The 18,816-nt window shown below is 39.7% G+C and overlaps 1 protein-coding gene across 6 annotated transcripts in view; it reads left to right on the forward strand.

Moving 5' to 3' along the window:
- The window catches only part of LRMP (lymphoid restricted membrane protein), a 391,035-nt gene that overhangs the window by 291,713 nt on the left and 80,506 nt on the right, over positions 1–18,816 (forward strand). For 5 of the 6 annotated variants that reach the window (XR_003943302.1, XM_030213974.1, XM_030213975.1 and 2 more), the window contains exons 27-30: positions 4,802–4,877; positions 13,164–13,227; positions 13,334–13,361; positions 18,136–18,276. Coding sequence is in view for 5 of the 6 variants with exons in the window: in XM_030213974.1 (XP_030069834.1) it covers positions 4,802–4,877; positions 13,164–13,227; positions 13,334–13,361; positions 18,136–18,276 (309 nt within the window). In the remaining variant the exon portion in view is untranslated. The remainder of the gene's footprint in view (positions 1–4,801; positions 4,878–13,163; positions 13,228–13,333; positions 13,362–18,135; positions 18,277–18,816) is intronic. The other variant, XM_030213977.1, reaches the window with a different exon arrangement.

Consider the following 18,816-nt stretch of genomic DNA (forward strand, 5'->3'; position numbering starts at 1 on the left):
AATAAAATAAGTCATGGAGAAGGGTCTTAATTTTCCACAGTTTCTAGCACTTTAATTTCTAAATCGAAAAAATGGCAATATGTAATGAAAAAATGCTTGATTTTTACATGTATGCCAGCTTCCGCGTTCTGATGGCATTGGTGTTTCCACTGTCATCATTTGTCCCAACATCATAGGAAGGTGTAGAGCAGTATTTCTTCATAGTGCTGTGCCAGAAAACAATTAAAAAAAAAACACAAAAAACTTATTTTACCTCACAAGATTTAAATATAAACAAAACAAAGAAATCAGAGAAATACTGATCAGTGTCCATATTAAGTCCTCCAGGGAAAAGGTCTCAAATTTGGTAATGTTTAGATTTTTACTGCAGTTTTGGTGAATGTATTATGTATACCGCTTGGGTAGGTGCTCTTATTTCACCTTTTACACTTAGTATTGATATATCTTATATTGGCACTAGTGATAACTAACTAATATAGATGTATTATTTTGAAAAAAAAGATTCATCTTTTACATTTTACAAGTTCTTTTGGTTTGGCCAAAAAGTTTTTTCAATGATTTTATGTATGTTTTGGTACTATTTTTTAATGTTAGGTATCATTTTTATCAGTTTATGATGTACACTAGTATGTTTTTTTTATTTATTGGTCATTTTGAGTCCCTGATGCAGCCTGTGTGTGGGCACAACACAGCCTGTGTCAGGCTTCTTTTGTGTTTTACTTGCTCTAGTGAATAAACCTCTGGAGAAAAGCCTGTCTGATCTGCTGGGGTTTTTTTGCCGCAGTTATTGGCCTATACCTAATCTGTAAATGGTAGCTAAAATTTGAAAGGATGGTTCATGATCAGTTAGCTAGTTTTGTGGATAAGAGTAATGTGTTCTATCCTAAGCAGTCTGTCTTTTAGGAAAGGTATAGAACAGAGCAGTCTTTCCAAGTATGATGATAGACATTTGGAAGTAGCTAGATGCAGAGACTTGTATACCTTGGAGATAATTCTGTATAGATTGCCCAAAAGTAAAGTTCGGATGCTACCCACTAAGCACTTATTCTATAATGGTAATCATGTGCACAGTTGTCATGAAATACTAGCTTAGGTCCACAGTTATAGACTACCCTTAGATGCAAACACAGCCTTCTCAATGATTGGTGTAAATGCTCTCGCCTAACTGATAGCAAGTTAAGCGCATAACTGCCAGTATTTTAGAACCCATGCACATAAGTGCTAGGCATGCGCCTTCCACGTCCTCACCTCCTTGCAATTGTGTGGTGGATTTTGTAATCACAATTTAGTGAATAGTAGCTAGTGGTAGTTGTGTGTAACTGCTTTTTAGTTCTGATTAGCACCACTTAAGCCCAATTATAATCAATTGGCTGGTAATGCCTATTAGCAGCTAATTAACATGTGCACAATAGACACTATTCTTTAATTTGCACGGTCAACTGGGCACTCAGGTTTATAGATTTAGAGGGTATGTGTTTTAGGATTAACAGCTGCTTTTGATCTTGTTGATCACATTACTTTCTTGAGAGATTGTGGTCTGTTGGTTCCAATAATTTCTTACAAGAAGACCTTTTCAGGGTTTATTCTGGTAATTTGTGCACTTGTAAGGATCTATCTTGGTGGGATTTCATAAAGCTTTGACTTGAGCCCATTGCGTAATATTTATATGGCTCATCTGGCTCCTCTTGTCAGTTTGGTACAAAGTTATAGGGTAAATAGATGTATATGTATGAACCTATCCTATACTCCTGGATTCCATAAGAGACCGGCTGGAACTACATTGGTTGTGAAGAATGTGGTTTCTATTTTGGGTGTCCTTATCAATAACTAGTTAATTGTTAAAGCATTGTTTCAGCTATGGTTCAGAGGGATATCCACACTCTGAACATTATTCAATCCATTCATCCATGCTTGAACAAGGTTTTGATTTGAGTTAGTCTTTTTGTTTACTTAGCTGAATTACATTAGGGAATTTGAAGCATTTGCCAGCTGTTGCAAAGTACTGCAGTTTAGCTTTTGCAGTGAGTTAAGAAGTTGTCATGTGACACCATGGCAGAGGCATGAACACTTGCTGCCCATAATAGCTGAAACAAGATTTACTTATTCATGACTTTTAAAGTTTACTGTATTGGATTACATGCTTATTTGGCTTCAATAGTGGTGGTTTACCACCTGTTGTGAAGATTGAGATCTTCTCAAGAGCATTTGCTGGTCATACCATTTCCATCAAGGGGTTAAATTACAGCAGTGTTTCTCAACCCAGTCCTGGAAGCAAACCCAGTCAGTTGGGTTTTCAGGATATGCAGACCAAATTTGCATGGCAGATTTCTATGCACTGCCTCTGTGCTATGGAAATCTCCCTCGTGTATATTTATTATGGATATCCTGAAAACCTAACTGGATGAGTGTGCCCTGAGTACTGGTTGAGAACAACTGGACTAGAATAAGCTTTGTAGAGCAGGGACTGTCTCATCTTGTTCAAGTGTACAGCGCTGCGTACGTCTAGTAGCGCTATAGAAATAAGTAGTAGTAGTAATATACCAGGTATAAATCCTTTTTATATATAGCTCCAGAGCTTTTGAATTCCTTCCATAGAATTTGAGGATAGAAAACTGGGATTTTATGTATGGATTTGTCAGCTGAGGTGGGTCCTATCCAGGTAGCAATCCCTGAGGCAGGCGCTTTGGAGCCGAAACACGGACCGTGTCAGGTCCTTGATATTGATATGAATATTCTGAATAAACTGGTTTTTGATATTATCTCCCTATTGGTTTGCGCATTTGTCAGCCTTTTCTTTATATATAAATAACACCTGTTCTCTTTAGTTAAACAGAGTATAAATTACTTTTCCAAAAGAGGAAATCTATCATAAATACTGGTCAGTTTCAGACCTTCTTTAACCTCTTATCTATAGGCCTTTCTTTGTCAATATAGATAGAGGTCTGACAATGACTTCTATTTGTACTTATTGGCCTTCTACAGTCAGTGAAATCTGCTACTTAAGACAATTTCTTATATTTTTAAGATATACAGTGGTGGAAATAAGTATTTGATCCCTTGCTGATTTTGTAAGTTTGCCCACTGACAAAGACATGAGCAGCCCATAATTGAAGGGTAGGTTATTGGTAACAGTGAGAGATAGCACATCACAAATTAAATCCGGAAAATCACATTGTGGAAAGTATATGAATTTATTTGCATTCTGCAGAGGGAAATAAGTATTTAATCCCTCTGGCAAACAAGACCTAATACTTGGTGGCAAAACCCTTGTTGGCAAGCACAGCGGTCAGACGTCTTCTGTAGTTGATGATGAGGTTTGCACACATGTCAGGAGGAATTTTGGTCCACTCCTCTTTGCAGATCATCTCTAAATCATTAAGAGTTCTGGGCTGTCGCTTGGCAACTCGCAGCTTCAGCTCCCTCCATAAGTTTTCAATGGGATTAAGGTCTGGTGACTGGCTAGGCCACTCCATGACCCTAATGTGCTTCTTCCTGAGCCACTCCTTTGTTGCCTTGGCTGTATGTTTTGGGTCATTGTCGTGCTGGAAGACCCAGCCACGACCCATTTTTAAGGCCCTGGCGGAGGGAAGGAGGTTGTCACTCAGAATTGTACGGTACATGGCCCCATCCATTCTCCCATTGATGCGGTGAAGTAGTCCTGTGCCCTTAGCAGAGAAACACCCCCAAAACATAACATTTCCACCTCCATGCTTGACAGTGGGGACGGTGTTCTTTGGGTCATAGGCAGCATTTCTCTTCCTCCAAACACGGCGAGTTGAGTTCATGCCAAAGAGCTCAATTTTTGTCTCATCTGACCACAGCACCTTCTCCCAATCACTCTCGGCATCATCCAGGTGTTCACTGGCAAACTTCAGACGGGCCGTCACATGTGCCTTCCGGAGCAGGGGGACCTTGCGGGCACTGCAGGATTGCAATCCGTTATGTCGTAATGTGTTACCAATGGTTTTCGTGGTGACAGTGGTCCCAGCTGCCTTGAGATCATTGACAAGTTCCCCCCTTGTAGTTGTAGGCTGATTTCTAACCTTCCTCATGATCAAGGATACCCCACGAGGTGAGATTTTGCGTGGAGCCCCAGATCTTTGTCGATTGACAGTCATTTTGTACTTCTTCCATTTTCTTACTATGGCACCAACAGTTGTCTCCTTCTCGCCCAGCGTCTTACTGATGGTTTTGTAGCCCATTCCAGTCTTGTGCAGGTGTATGATCTTGTCCCTGACATCCTTAGACAGCTCCTTGCTCTTGGCCATTTTGTAGAGGTTAGAGTCTGACTGATTCACTGAGTCTGTGGACAGGTGTCTTTCATACAGGTGACCATTGCCGACAGCTGTCTGTCATGCAGGTAACGAGTTGATTTGGAGCATCTACCTGGTCTGTAGGGGCCAGATCTCTTACTGGTTGGTGGGGGATCAAATACTTATTTCCCTCTGCAGAATGCAAATAAATTCATATACTTTCCACAATGTGATTTTCCGGATTTAATTTGTGATGTGCTATCTCTCACTGTTACCAATAACCTACCCTTCAATTATGGGCTGCTCATGTCTTTGTCAGTGGGCAAACTTACAAAATCAGCAAGGGATCAAATACTTATTTCCACCACTGTAAATGTTAACGCTAGCTTTTCCAGTTCCACAGTACCAAGTGCAGCATACGAAAAACTTACACATAAATGCATGGCTATCGTAATTCTAGTTTGCCTAGTTTATCATTAGATACCAGCTTGTCATTAATAAATGATGAATTATGCAGTAGATGTAAATGTAATTTAATTTTTTAAAAGGAAAGCAAAGAAATGAAAGCTGGTAGTGAACAGACTCCTGGAGAATTCACTAAAAGTCCATATAAAAGCTCAGAAGGTAAGATAAATACTTAAACTTTAACTACAGTGGTTCTCAAATCCTTCCACCAGTTCTCTTCCACTGATCACATTTCATTGCTTATGAGTGGACCTCAGGAAGACCCTGCCCTGTGCAAGGGAGGTCTACAAGATATTGGCAAACTAAAACATTTTATACTGTCTTCCTCTTGCCTGTGTCTTAAGTATAATGTTTGGCAGAGTTTTCCTCATTTTGCTGTGACTGCTCTTGACCTGCCAACTGTAGGCACAGATTTGAAGTTGTCCAAATGATTTTTCCTCTGTCCCTGCAGGAGGCTACATCGTGGCATGTGCCACCTGTGTTCATGGGCATTCATCGGTGTTAACTGCTGTTGTCATGAGGAAGCTGCTGCATTGATTTCTGATATCTTGCCAATGTGCGACTGTACAGAAGTTGTCTTCTGTTTGGCTGACCACAGCTCTTAAGATAACTTACACTATTCCAGCAAGGATATGCTATCCATCAAGGCTTCCCAAACTTTGGGTTGTGACTCCGAAATGGGATCATGACCTGGGCAGACTGGAAAAATCATCAGCCCATACCTCCCAACCAGCCCATGTTTATAATTTATTATTGCATTTGTACCCACATTTTCCATCGTAGTGGTAGGTTCAATGTGGCTTACAGTTTACATGTTCAAAAGAACAGTTTATATTCTCAAAAGAACAGTTTACATGTTCCAGGGGGAAAACAGGTTACATGTTTTGTGCAGTGCAAATGTGCCAGGTTCAAGTTTGGTTCAAGTTCAGATCAGTTGAAGATTCGTGGTTATAGGGGTGTTGTCCTACTAGTTGCGTGGTTAATGAGGTCATCGGAGTGGAAGTTTATTTTGTAAAAGTGGGCTTTCAGGTGTTTTCTGAATTGTAGGTTGTTGATTGTGTTTTAAGTCTCTCGGAAGGGAGTTCCAGATTTGGTGTGGTTTTTGCCATATATTTTATTTATTTATTTATTTATTTGTTGCATTTCTATCCCACCTTATCCCACCTCTTTGCAGGCTCAAAGTGGCTTACAATACATCATGAGTAGTGGAAGAGTGTTAGTAATATAAACATTTAGTATTGCATGATTTTGGTTAGTATGATGATAAAAACAAGGTAGTAGTATAAAGCAGATTTTAAGAAACAGTTCTAAAATTAAATAAGCGAGTTGTGTAGTGTTGGGTTGGTCTTTTTGGTATGCTCTTTCAAAGAGATGGGTCTTCAGTAATATGCGGAAGTTCGTTCTTTCATAGATCGATTTCAAGTTGCGCGGCAATGCGTTCCATAACTGTGTGCTCAAGTAGGTGAAGTTTGACGCGTGCATTGATTTGTATTTCATTCTTTTACAACTGGGGAAGTGCAGATCGAGGAATGTGCGGGATGATCTTCTGGCGTTCCTAGGTGATAAGTCTATTAGGTCAGACATATAAGCTGGTGCGTCTCCATGGATAATTTTGCGAACTAGTGAACATATTTTGAACGTGATTTGTTCCTTAAGTGGAAGCCAGTGTAATCTTTCTCGTAAGGGCTTGGCACTTTCAAATTTTGGTTTGCCAAATATGAGTCTAGCTGCCGTGTTCTGGGCTGTCTGGAGTTTCTTGATTATTTGTTCTTTGCGGCTGGCATATAGTGCGTTGCAATAGTCTAGATGACTAAGCACTAATGATTGTACTAAGTTATGGAAAACACTTTTTGGGAAGAAAGGTCTTATTCTTTTTAGTTTCCACATTGAGTGGAACATCTTTTTGGTTGTGTTTCTCGCATGGTTCTCTAGTGTTAGGTGTCGATCAATGGTGACTCCAAGAATTTTTAGGGTTTTTGAAATAGGAAGGTTTAGAGTTGGTGTGTTGATGGCGGTGTATTCTTTCTTGTTGTGTTGGGAGGTTAGTATTAGGCATTGGGTCTTTCCTGCATTGAGTTTCAGCCGAAATGCGTCCGCCCATGAATGCATGATTTTGAGGCGTTGGTTGATGTCATTAGAAATTTCTTTTAGGTCTTGTTTGAATGGGATGTAGATCGTTACGTCATCCGCATAGATGTATGGATTGAGGTTTTGATTTGATAGTAATTTTGCCAGGGGTATCATCATTAAGTTGAATGGAGTCGGCGAGAGGGGGGACCCTTGTGGTACTCCGCATTCAGGTACCCAAGCGGCTGAAGTAGTCGAGTTAGATGTTACTTGGTATGACCTTGCGGTTAGGAATCCCTTGAACCACTGGAGGACGTTGCCTCCGATTCCGAAGTAATCAAGGATATGTAGTAAGATTTCCGTGGTCTACCATGTCGAAAGCGCTTGACATGTCAAATTGTAGAAGTAGTATGTTCTTACCAGATGTAATCGATTGTTTGAATTTAGACTTGAGGGCTACTACTACTATTTAACATTTCTAGAGCGCTACAAAGTGTACGCAGCGCTGTACAAACACAGAAGAAAGACAGTCCCTGCTCAAAGAGCTTACAATCTAATAGACAAAAAGTAAAGCATTAAAATTTAAAATATTTAAGCAGTCAAGCACAAGAGAACAGTCACAGAAGGACTGTTTCGGTACTGTGGTTAGACCTAAACCCTGATTGGGAATCGTGGAGTATAGAAAATTTATCTAGATAGTTTGTAAGTTGCGGAGTCACTAGCCCTTCGGTTAATTTGGTTATTAAGGGAATAGATGTTACCGGTCTATAGTTAGTTAGTTCATTAGCGCTCTTCTTTATGTCTTTGGGTATGGGGGTGAGTAAGATGTTTCCTTTTTCCTTCGGGAAGAATCCATTTTGTAGCATATAGTTCAGGTGTTTCGTTATGTCGTTTATGAATTGTTGACGGGCAGATGTCATCAGGTTGTTTGGGCATAGGTCTAGATTGCAATGGGATTTGGCAAATCTTTTGAGCGTTTGGGATATATGAGTCTTGCTGCTGTGTTTTGCACAGTTTGTAGTTTCTTTAATGTTCTTTACATCCTGCATAAATTCCATTGCAGTAATCTGCATGGGCGAGGATTGTGATTTGGATGAGAGTGCGAAAATCATTCTGTGGGAGAATTTCTTATTCGAGTTTCCACATCATGTGGAACATTTTCTTTGTAGTATTGGCATCCTGTTTGTCGAATGATATTTTTTGATCTATGGTGATGCCTAGGATCTTCAGGTGGTCTGCTATAGGAAAAGTTGTGCCGATAATATTGATGGATGGGAAGCGTTCAGTTTTATATGGTGATGTGAGTATTAGGCATTGTGTTTTTTTCCCTCTGCAGTTTGTTTGACAGTTGATAGCCAGGCTTCCAAGGTGTTTATGCTGTCTATGATTTTGTTGGCAATTTCAGATGTATATATTTTTGAAAGGGATGAAGATAGATATATCGTTGGTGTATATGAGGGGGTTGAAGCCTTTGTTAGATAGTAATTGTTCAAGAGGGGCCATCGTTAGGTTGAAGAGTATTGGTGAGAGTGGAGAGCCCTGGGGGGCGCCATTCTGCTTTCCATGGATTGGAGATTGAAGAATTTGATTTCACTTGATAGAATCTGGTGGTCAGAAATCCTCTGAACCATTCAAGCACCTTTCCCCCTATTCCTTTTTTATCGAAGATTCTTTGTAGGGTAGTGTGGTTGACCATGTCGAATGCACTGGACATACTGAACTGAAGTAGAAGGATGTTTTTCCCGGTTTAAATTTCTTGTTGGAATTTGGCTGATAGTGTGATTAGTATTGTTCCTGTGCTGTGATGGGGCCTAAAACCTGATTGTATGTAGTATTGAAAATTTATTGAGGTAGTCAGTTGGTTGGCAACTATTCCTTCCATTATTTTGGTCAGCAGGGGTATGGCTGCTATTGGTCTGCACTTACTGGTATCTTTTAATGTTTTTTGTTTTTTTTTTGTGTCCTTCAGAATTGGTGTGAGTAGTATGTTGCCTTTTTCACTTGGGAATCTGCCTTCTTGCAACATGAAGTTTAGGTGGGAGGTGAGTTGATCCATGAAGCTTATAGGAGGGATTTTCATTATGTAGTTGGGACATGCATCAAGGGTGCAGTGTGTGGTTGAGAATTTTATCGCTTATGTAACTGTTTCATTGGTGAGTTTTGTGAAGGTCGCCCAAGTCCTGTCTGCTGGTGTTTCCTCTGGTGTGTGGTCAAGTACGTCTAGATTTTCAAGGTTGGTATTAGCTTGTGGTAGACTTTCTTAAGTTGAGGATTTTCTCCTCGAAGTATCTGGCCAGTTCTTGTGCTGATGAGGGATTGTCATTTCCAGGTAGGGGTTTGCTATTTAGTAGGGTGTTTACAAGTTTATAACATTTCTTTGTGTCTTTGTAATCTGGACCTACCTATTCTTTGTAGAATTTTTTCTTGGCCTCTCTAATTTTGTTCTTGTATTTTCTTTTTGCTTCTTTCCATGCTCTAATGGTGAATCATTTTGGGGTTTTTTTTCCAAATCTGTTCATGTTTTCTGCATTGGACATTTAGCTCTTTCAGGTCTTCGTTGTACCATGGGATGACTTTTCGTTTTTGTATGGTTTGGGGATTTTATGGGGGCTATTGAGTCTAGTATGGTGGTGCATCTGTTGTCCCATTCTGTTATGGAATCTGTGGTGACCATTGATCATCATATATGGAGGACCAGAGTTTGGTTGTATCAACCTTTCTTCATGATTTATATAGGGTTTTTGGTTGTGTTGTGCAGATCCCTTGTTCCAGTAGAGGGTCATGTTCAGCTTGAAGTTATCAAACCAGGGAGTTTCTGTCCATTTCTGATTTTGTATTTTAAAATCCTAGTTTGTTGAGAGTCTGTATGCCATCAGGTCTTGTGCTTGGCCTTTGACATGTGTTGTGGATATTGCTGGTCTTTGGAAGCCCCAGAGGTGGAGGAATTCCATACAGTGTTTGGTGCATTTGATATTCTGATCCTCCAAGTGTAGGTTAATGTCTCCTATTATCAGAATGTTGGGGTTAGTTATACTGGCATTTGATATGAAGTCCATAAAGTTGATTTGGGCTGTTTTCCAGTTTCCTGGAGGCCTGTAGAATAGGATGCATGTTGGTTGTGTAGGGTTTTGTCACATATTTTAACCGAGGCAATTTCTAGTTTTGGTGTAATGGATTCTACTGTGAAAAAGGATCTGTAGATGAGTAGAATGCAACCTCTTTTCCAAGTTCTGGTCCAATGTATAAATTTATATCCTGGGGAACATAGGTCTGGTATTATGAAGTCACCTTTGTCATGTATCCAAGTTTCATTTAGGAAGACTAGTCCTTGGTCATCTTCCAAAGTCCAGTCTTTGATTCGGTTTTGTTTACCACTGATCTGGTGTTAATATATCCCACAGGTATTGGCACTACTTTGGGGATTTTCATTAGTTGATGGTTGTTGGGATTTTGGGTTTGGTTCCTTTCAGTGTCGGTTTTTGTGGTTGGGTAGTTTTGGTGTGTGTCTTGTTGTCCGGTTACATAAGTAATGCCACACTGGGAAAAGACCAAGGGTCCATCGAGCCCAGCATCCTGTCCACGACAGCGGCCAATGCAGGCCAAGGGCACCTGGCAAGCTTCCCAAACGTACAAACATTCTATACATGTTAGTCCCGGAATTGTGGATTTTTCCCAAGTCCATTTAGTAGCGGTTTATGGACTTGTCCTTTAAGAAACCATCTAACCCCTTTTTTAAACTCTGCCAAGCTAACCGCCTTCACCACGTTCTCCGGCAATGAATTCCAGTTGTTTGGATGCATCTTTTCGTTTGAGTGTGGTCTGTCTTGTGGGAGTTCAGCATTGATAAAACAGTGATTCAGGATGTGAAGTGTTGGTATTATGTTGTTGTTTTGTGTAAATGTTTCTGTGGTGGATAGTAGAGTTAGGATAAGTATGCTTATTAGAGTTTTTATGATATGCATTTTGTGTTTGTCATTGTTGGAAGGGAGCTGGATTATCCTGGTCCTGGTGATAAGGAGGGATTTGCAGTAGTTGTATGGTCTTGTGTGCCTCTGGGTTTGTTATGAGGATTAGAGGGCTCTTTTTTTTTGGGGGGGGGGGGTCATGGGAGGAGTTATACAATTATTAGACTTAGCTTAGTGTTTTCCATTTGGGTTGCATAGTTGTCTTCTGGGGTGGGCAGTTTCATCAAATTTCTCCGTGATTTGGGTGCCATCATCCCTTGTTTGTTTCACCCCATCACGTAGATTTGGGTTAAGGGGGGGCTGTCTACTGAGAGGTTCCCATTGATGGTCTCTCACCTGGATTGGGTTTACCAGTATAGTCTCTTATTCTGCTGTGGGATTCTCTCTGGTCCTAGGGTTGTCCGAGCACCGCTCAGCTGTTCAGCTGTGTGGTGTTTCAAGTGCTGTGGTGTTCTGTACCGCCATGGTTAAGGGGGGGAGGGTGCACTTCCCAGGCAGCGATCGCGCCTGCAGGCTGCTAGGTGCCTTTGCCAGAACCTTGCCTTCTATCCCATGACTCTTTAATTTTCTCAGGAGTTTCTCATGAGGAGCTTTATCAAAAGCTTTCTGAAAATTTAGATACACTACATCAACAGGCTCACTTTTATCCACATGTTTGTTCATGCTGTCAAAGAAATGCAGCAAATTGGTGAGGCAAGACTTCCCTTGGCTGAACCCATGTTGACTCTGTCCCATTAAACCATGTTTGTCTATGTGTTGTGTAATTTTATTTTTTATAATACTTTCCACTATTTTGCCTGGCACCAATGTCAGGCTTATCACCCCTAGAACCCTTTCTAAAAATCAGCGTCACATTGGCCACTCTCCAATCTTCAGGTACTACGGACAATTTTAACGACAGGTTACGTATTACTAACAGATCAGTAATTTCATGCTTGAGTTCTTTGAGTACCCTTGGATGTATACCATCCAGTCCAGGTTATTTGTCAATTTGGCTCAGAACATCTTCCAGGTTCACCGAGATTCTTTCAGTTCCTCCGCATCATCACCCTTGAAAACCATTTCTGGTTTCTCTTACATCTTCTTTCATAAAGACAGAAGCAAAGAATTCTTTCAGTTTCTTCACTATGGCCTTGTCCTCTCTGAATGCCCCTGTTTCTCCTTTGTGATCTAACGGTCCCACAAATTCCCTTGCAGGCTCTGTATCTGAAAAAGTTGTTACCATGAGTTTTAGCCTCTGCGGCAAGTTTCTCTTCTTATTCTCTTTTAGCCTTCTTTATTAATGCTTTGCATCTGACTTGCCAGTGCTTATGTTGCTTCTTGCCATCCATAATTCCCATCTACTGACTACCTTACCACCACCAGTTGCTGCTCATTGCACCGAACAGACATACTTACAATTTTCTTATCTTCTCTTTAAAGGTGATGTAATTTCATTCTTTTACATGGCATTCTAATTGTATTATTTTAAACCATCATGAAGGTACACCATTGGTAGTATACTAAAATTAAATACATTTGGAATATTCTTTTTTCCCTCATCCCCTTTGAGGGCAGAATCCCCATCTTCTGCTCCTGCAAAAGCTATCCCCGTCTTCTACTCTACCCCACTCTCAATGTCAACATCAGTGTCGCCTATACCAATACCCTCCCCTTCCAAGGTCAGGAACTAATAATGGTTACTGATGTTGGCCTTGGGGTTGGAGGAAGGGGAAGTAGAGAGGGATAATTCCTCTCCTGCTCTCCCCCTCCAAGGCCAGCATCAGTATAACTTTACTCATGATTCCAACCCCCCCCCCCCCCTTCTCAGCAGCTGCAATATGTAGTGGCTGCAAGAGCACAAGCATTGGCTCAGCACCAGTGCTTTACCTTTGGCCGTGATGGCAATGTTTTCAAGGTGCGGCCCTCACTATCAGCAGATACCTTTGTGACAGTAGGCAAAGGTGATGGACGGCAAAATAGGCAATGGGTTATGAAGGGTGTGGTGAGCTTTGGTGGCATCAGCAACAGCAAATGTGGCAGTTTTGGGTGCAATGAGCAGCAACTGGTGGTGGTAAGGTAGTCAGTAGATGGGAATTATGGATGGCAAGAAGCAACATAAGCACTGGCAAGTCAGATGCAAAGCACTCACTTTTCTTCACCATTAAAAATCCTGAGTGCTTATTTCATACTGAATTTCACTTTTTTGCTTCTATCAGATGACGTTCCGGTATACTCACTACCCATTCAGTGAAACTTTCTGATGTTAGATCTACTTCATTGGAGTGTAATAGTATGGCGTCTTGTTCTAGAGCATCCTTTGTCCAGAAAAAATGTATTGCAGATTGTAGCTTTACTTCTTTTTGAGTGAAGTTGCTGGATGTTTTGTTTTGGTGGACTATTTTTAATGAACAATTGTGATTTTAATTCTTAGGGTATTCTACTTGTTCTGCCCCTCTGCAAAGCTCCAGAAAGGTCAAATTTGACACAAAGGATATGTAAGCAACTTTTTTTTTGTTTCTTCAAATAGTAAGCCTTATGTACACTCCCCCCCCCCCCCCCCCCCCAGAAATCTTATATAAAATGCCTTTATTTTTTCTGTAGGGGATCCACCAGTGAGAAGGAAACAGAGGTGAGTGGGACATACTCATTGTATAGTGTAATTCTGACACAGTTTATAGCTGCTGATTGCTCTGAAATACTTTTACCTTTTATTTTTAAGCATTGACATATTTAAAGTTCTTAAGTGATATCAAGCTTGCCAGTGGGGAAAAATATATCAGGTTTTTTTTTTTGTTTGAACTAGTAATTTTAGTAATTGGTTGTAGAAAACTGGAATCTTACTACATTATGGTACTAACTGCTTTTAAGGAAGAGTATTGAGAATAGACAAAGCCTTCATAGGTGAGTGAACATTGGTTTCTTGGGAAATTTGGTGACTAAAAGCTTGGGAGTGAATAGATTGCAGGTTCAGTGATAAATTCTATTTTCTTTCATTTAAAACCAAAAGAAATCTAGTCAGCTTGTTTAAAGGGCTTAAAATAAAATACCCTAGGTTTCTTGTGTGTATTTCCCCCATCACCCACCCCAGGCACGTTCTTTTATAATCTGTTATCCCAACTAAGAGGGCAAGAGAATGTTCACAACAGGGTATTCTCGTCAGCATGTGATTAACCCTTAGCAATAGATGAATTCTAGTCCTAGTCCATTGAAAAGCAAATGTCAAATATACCTAATCTTCAGTGACCTTATCATTGGTTTAAGTATTAGTCTAAGCAAAGAGCTCCTGACTCTGAGAGCAAGTCTGATCTCTAGAGACTGGAGTAGTAGATTTGGAGAGGCTGAGATAGATAAGGATATCGAGGAGACCCTCAGGGTGTAGTAGATCAGTGCCACCTTGAAAGCAGTTTCTCCAAATGAGCTTTGTGCATGCCATGACAGGGATGCACCTCACTCCTAAGCCATAATACATGAAGTATGATACAGGTAACAAATTTACTGTTGACACTCACCATAAAACTTGCTTGTGCCAAAAGAGAGCTTCCCTCTGGAGTTTGTAAGTTGTAACAAGTATAAGGAACCTATCCAGGTATGCTTGAAAATCCTTTTTGATCAAACCTACGGCATCCAAAGCAAAGTATTTCTGTATTTTTCTGCCACTTTTTTTTCCTTTTGTCTTAGACTGCATTTCTTGATATTGAGGATCTTTTCTCTCCACGCAATTCAGAGTAATCGATTGGGATTCATGCTTCTATGATTAATGCTGTTCTAGTTTTTTTGTTTTTTCTTTTACCACTATGTCCATTTTTATGCATCTTGTTTTTTATTGGTCGAGATGGGGGATATCCCAGATATCATATAACTTCTTCGTTTTCCACAATTCTTAGGCTCATGATACCAATACTTTTCCAGTACAGTGATATAATATTTAGTTCCCAACAAATAAGACATGCCACATGGTTGTGCCTTTCCATATAAAAATTTTCTGCCATCAGGTACCTTGCAGCCATCTAGGAGATGAGTAACCATTTCTAGCTTTCTGAGGAAGACAGTTATCTACAAGAGACCTTCAGAGACGTAAAGCAATAAGAATCGTTCGGCACACCCTAGGATGGCTGATGCGCACTGCTGTCCCCCTCTCCAAGCTCTGAGGGGACAGCAGAGATAACGAAAGTTAAGGCAGCCCTGGAACACACTGTAGGAAAGCAGCTTCAGCTCATTATAGAAAAATTGGATACAATGAAAGCAGTTTACCGACTTCGGCAAAGATTTACAGGTGGTACATGCCCGAGTTGGAGTGCTGGAGGATGTAGTCCACATGTTGGAACATGACAAACTGCAGGTGACAGGGAAGATTTGCAACCTGGAAGACAAGCTGGATGAACTCGAAAACTGATCGCACCATGGAATGATACAAAGGCATTATAACAACCCTCATTTTTGTTTTCCATTCCTTTTCTAATAATTCCTAACATTGTTTGCTTTCGTAGATGCTGCTGTCAATCAAATGTTATCACAAAAGGCTTGGGGATCATCCAGATAGGTGTGGTTTTATAAATGTGAGATGAGCATTGATATTACTCTTCGATAGTTTCTGCCTTGCTACTCTCCTATGAATACTTTTTTTGCTCAGTCTTATAGAATGCTGAACAGTGACGATTATGGAGGCTAGAAGGGGGCCTGTAGTTCTGCTCTTTTGGGATTTTTTTTTTAATTACTTCTGTGATAGTCACTGCATCCTTAGAGTAATTTTGGCAGGCTGGGAAGATGCACCACTGTTCCATGACATCCCCATTTGGAGATAATGGCTCTCAACATGCAGTCCCAGAGCTTTAGAAATAGTTTTGTAACCCTTTTTTTCTCATCTCTTCTAGAATTTTCTTTGTGTGGCATAGCATTTTTGTAGAAACTGTGGTGACTATATCTCACGTGATAAGGTTCAGTAGTGAGGTTAGGTTCAACAGGGCAGGCTGCAGTCAAACCTGACTGTGTCCAATCAAATCAGTCTAATTATCAATTAAGTTTGGTCAGTTGATTAAAGGGGGAGTTACTTTTTCACATGGGTGTTGGATAACTTTGTTCCTTAAATAAATGAAGTAATTTAAAATGGTGTTATATTTACTCTGGTTCCCTTCATTTCGTTTAAAGATCTGAAACTATTCAGTATGACACACAATGCAATAATAGGGGAAATAAATACTTTTTCATATCACTATTTTGCAACTGGTATGCAAATGCTTGTATAAGTTAAGATCAATTAGTGCTTTGACAAAGTCCTTCACACTCTGATTCATGCTACTGATTTTAGCAACTTAGATTACTTCAGCACTTTGATTCAGGGAATTTGGGCCAAGAATATGAAAAAGTTACAACTACTTCAAAACATAGTTAATTCCAGTGTCAAGAAATGTGATTACATGTTCCTTCTTTTAATATCAGAGCATTGGTTTCCAATCTCCACAAAAGTTTTCAGAAGCATTTACATATAAAATGTGTTCTAGGCACCCTTTTTCTCATCTCCCTATAGAAGGTCAAAATTTGTTGATTCCTCCATTCAGACAAATCCAACTAGACACCATCAGGAACTCCATTTTTACTAACCACCAAGTGTTGTATAGTATCTAAGTAAAACTAACTAGTTACTGTACTTAAGTATTGTCACTTGTAAAGAAATCAGGAAACATTTGTTACTTTTACTTTCACAGAAGTAATAATTTCACCAGTTTTTACTACTTATATCTGATGATTGCAGTACAACAGAAGCGAGACACTAATGATGATTTCTCGGTAAACCAAATGAAGCAGCAAAAACTGGAGCAGGAGTGGGGGAGTAGCCTAGTGGTTAGTGCAGTGGGCTTTGATCCTGGGAAACTGAGTTCAATTCCCATTGCAGTTCCTTGTGACTCTGGGCAAGTCACTTAACCCTCCATTGTCCCTGGTACAAAATATGTACCTGAATATATGTAAACCGCTTTGAATGTAGTTGCAAAAACCTCAGAAAGGCAGTATATTAAGTTCCATTTCCCTTTCCCCTTCCCTAATGCAAAGCTCATTACACACGTAGTGGATCATCACATCTTAAATTTTGCTGTTCAAGAAATACAGCCTATGAGAACAGTGGAGTTGTCTGTGTTTGAACTGGTTACTGGTCTGCAGCCAAACAGAACAGTGATAAGTTGTCACTTTGAAGTGGAGATGAAGCTACAGCTGGTTGTAGCTCTTGGTGAGCAGACATGTCTGTAGAACAACAGACTTCTGTTTGTTCCATGGAAATATTTTAATTGGTGTGATTGTCCACTGGATTGGTCTTTAGAGAGGAAGTCTCCTTATCTGGCCTGAAAATTGAAGGGGTTGCACACGTTTGACATTCTTGCATCAGTTCTCAGAAATTCGTACGGACTTTGCCATCTGATGAAAATTTGTTTTAAGAACAGACGATTTCAACTTTATGAAAGCCTTCTCTGTAATTGAATATCATGACTATGACAACAAAGATGAAGATGGAAGTTTAGACAGCACGATTTCTAATGTGGATAACAGTGATGAAGATAAATTGTTCTTTGTTGTAAAGAAATCAAGTTTTTCAGACAGTCCCTTGATCAATACCTGCAGACCCAATCAGAAGAGAGCAGTAGCATTGCAACCTGGTCTGATTGGCAGAAACCTTTTATCAGTCTTAACAATCTACTTCCTGCCAGTGCAGTTGTTGAGCTCCTTTTTAGCTATGCTGGTCTAATAACTCACGAGAACAGCCACATGAATTAATCTTTTGCATAATTTAGTTTTACTGAAAGCAATGTGGTTAGAACTGTAGAGCAATAAAGTTGTTGGGATAAAAACATTAACTGTGGCTGCATTCCTTCTAGTCATAGTACTTTTATTTTACTCAAAGTATTAAGTAATAACTTTACTTTCACTTAAGTACAATTTTAAATTTGTTCTCCACTGTGCTTTTACTTAACATGCATTTATTTTTACTTTTACTTAAGTACTTTGACATAGTATTTTGAATAACACTGCTAGATGAAATACCATTGGGCATAGCTTGAGTGGAGCATAGCTAGAGTTGGGATGTTCATCTTTTATAAAATACAAAGCATAGCGTGCACTCACAAATTTACACCTGCCTCAGAACAGGTATAATTGAAACATGGCACAGGAAATCTGTCTATATTATTATACTTTATGGTATATTAAGAGCTGTTCACAAGTGGTGAATAGAACATGGCCTATAGGAAACTGCATTCCTCAGGCTTCAGTAACATGGAAGACCATTTTTTATGCAGTTATACCTAATTCTTAATTCTAGATCTCAGAGGTTAGCACAAACCTCTTTAAAGTAGTTAAAGAATGTGTTATGCTAAACATATTTTATGTACTGCATGCTCTTCTCTTACCAATGGCAGGCAGAGTTTCTTCGATTGTCACTGAGTTTCACATGTGACCTTTTCACCTTGGAGAAGAGACTTCAACTTGAACAAAGGTCTCGAGATTTGGCTGAGGAGAACTTGAAAAAGGAAATATCAAATTGTTTAAAGTTGCTGGAGGTGAGCATATTCGTTGTTGTGGGGGAAGAGACTGCTTCAAAGCAGTAATTTGTTAGTACAAATAGTACTGCACATGTCAATTTGTCCCATGAGTTATGATTGCTTCCCATGTTGAAGAAATATTAAATATTAATATAAGGTAATTTATAGTGAAACTGATGATTTCTATTGAACTGTGGAACCTATTCAATTAAATTCACACTAAAATATTTAGGATAGCTTGCCATTAAATGTAATGAGCCTGCCAAAGTTATGCAAAGGTTTTCACATTGGCACATCAAATGTTTCCTACACAGTAGTTGTATACATAGTAACTTCCTAACCTAACCTAGAAAAAACATGCTCCTACTATTTTAAATCCCCTGTGTCCAGTAGTCCTAATTGAACAAATCAATTCCTTCCTTACCACGGCAGCAAGCAGCCCCTTGCAGGTCATTTCGATTTTCCTAATTTTAGCAACAATATACCATATCTGGAGTATCTCCTTTGTCCCAACTGAGAGAAATCCACACATTCCTCAGACATTTCCCTTAATCCTCT

This window comes from Microcaecilia unicolor, chromosome 9, assembly GCF_901765095.1.
Source record: "Microcaecilia unicolor chromosome 9, aMicUni1.1, whole genome shotgun sequence".
Taxonomy (NCBI): domain Eukaryota; kingdom Metazoa; phylum Chordata; class Amphibia; order Gymnophiona; family Siphonopidae; genus Microcaecilia; species Microcaecilia unicolor.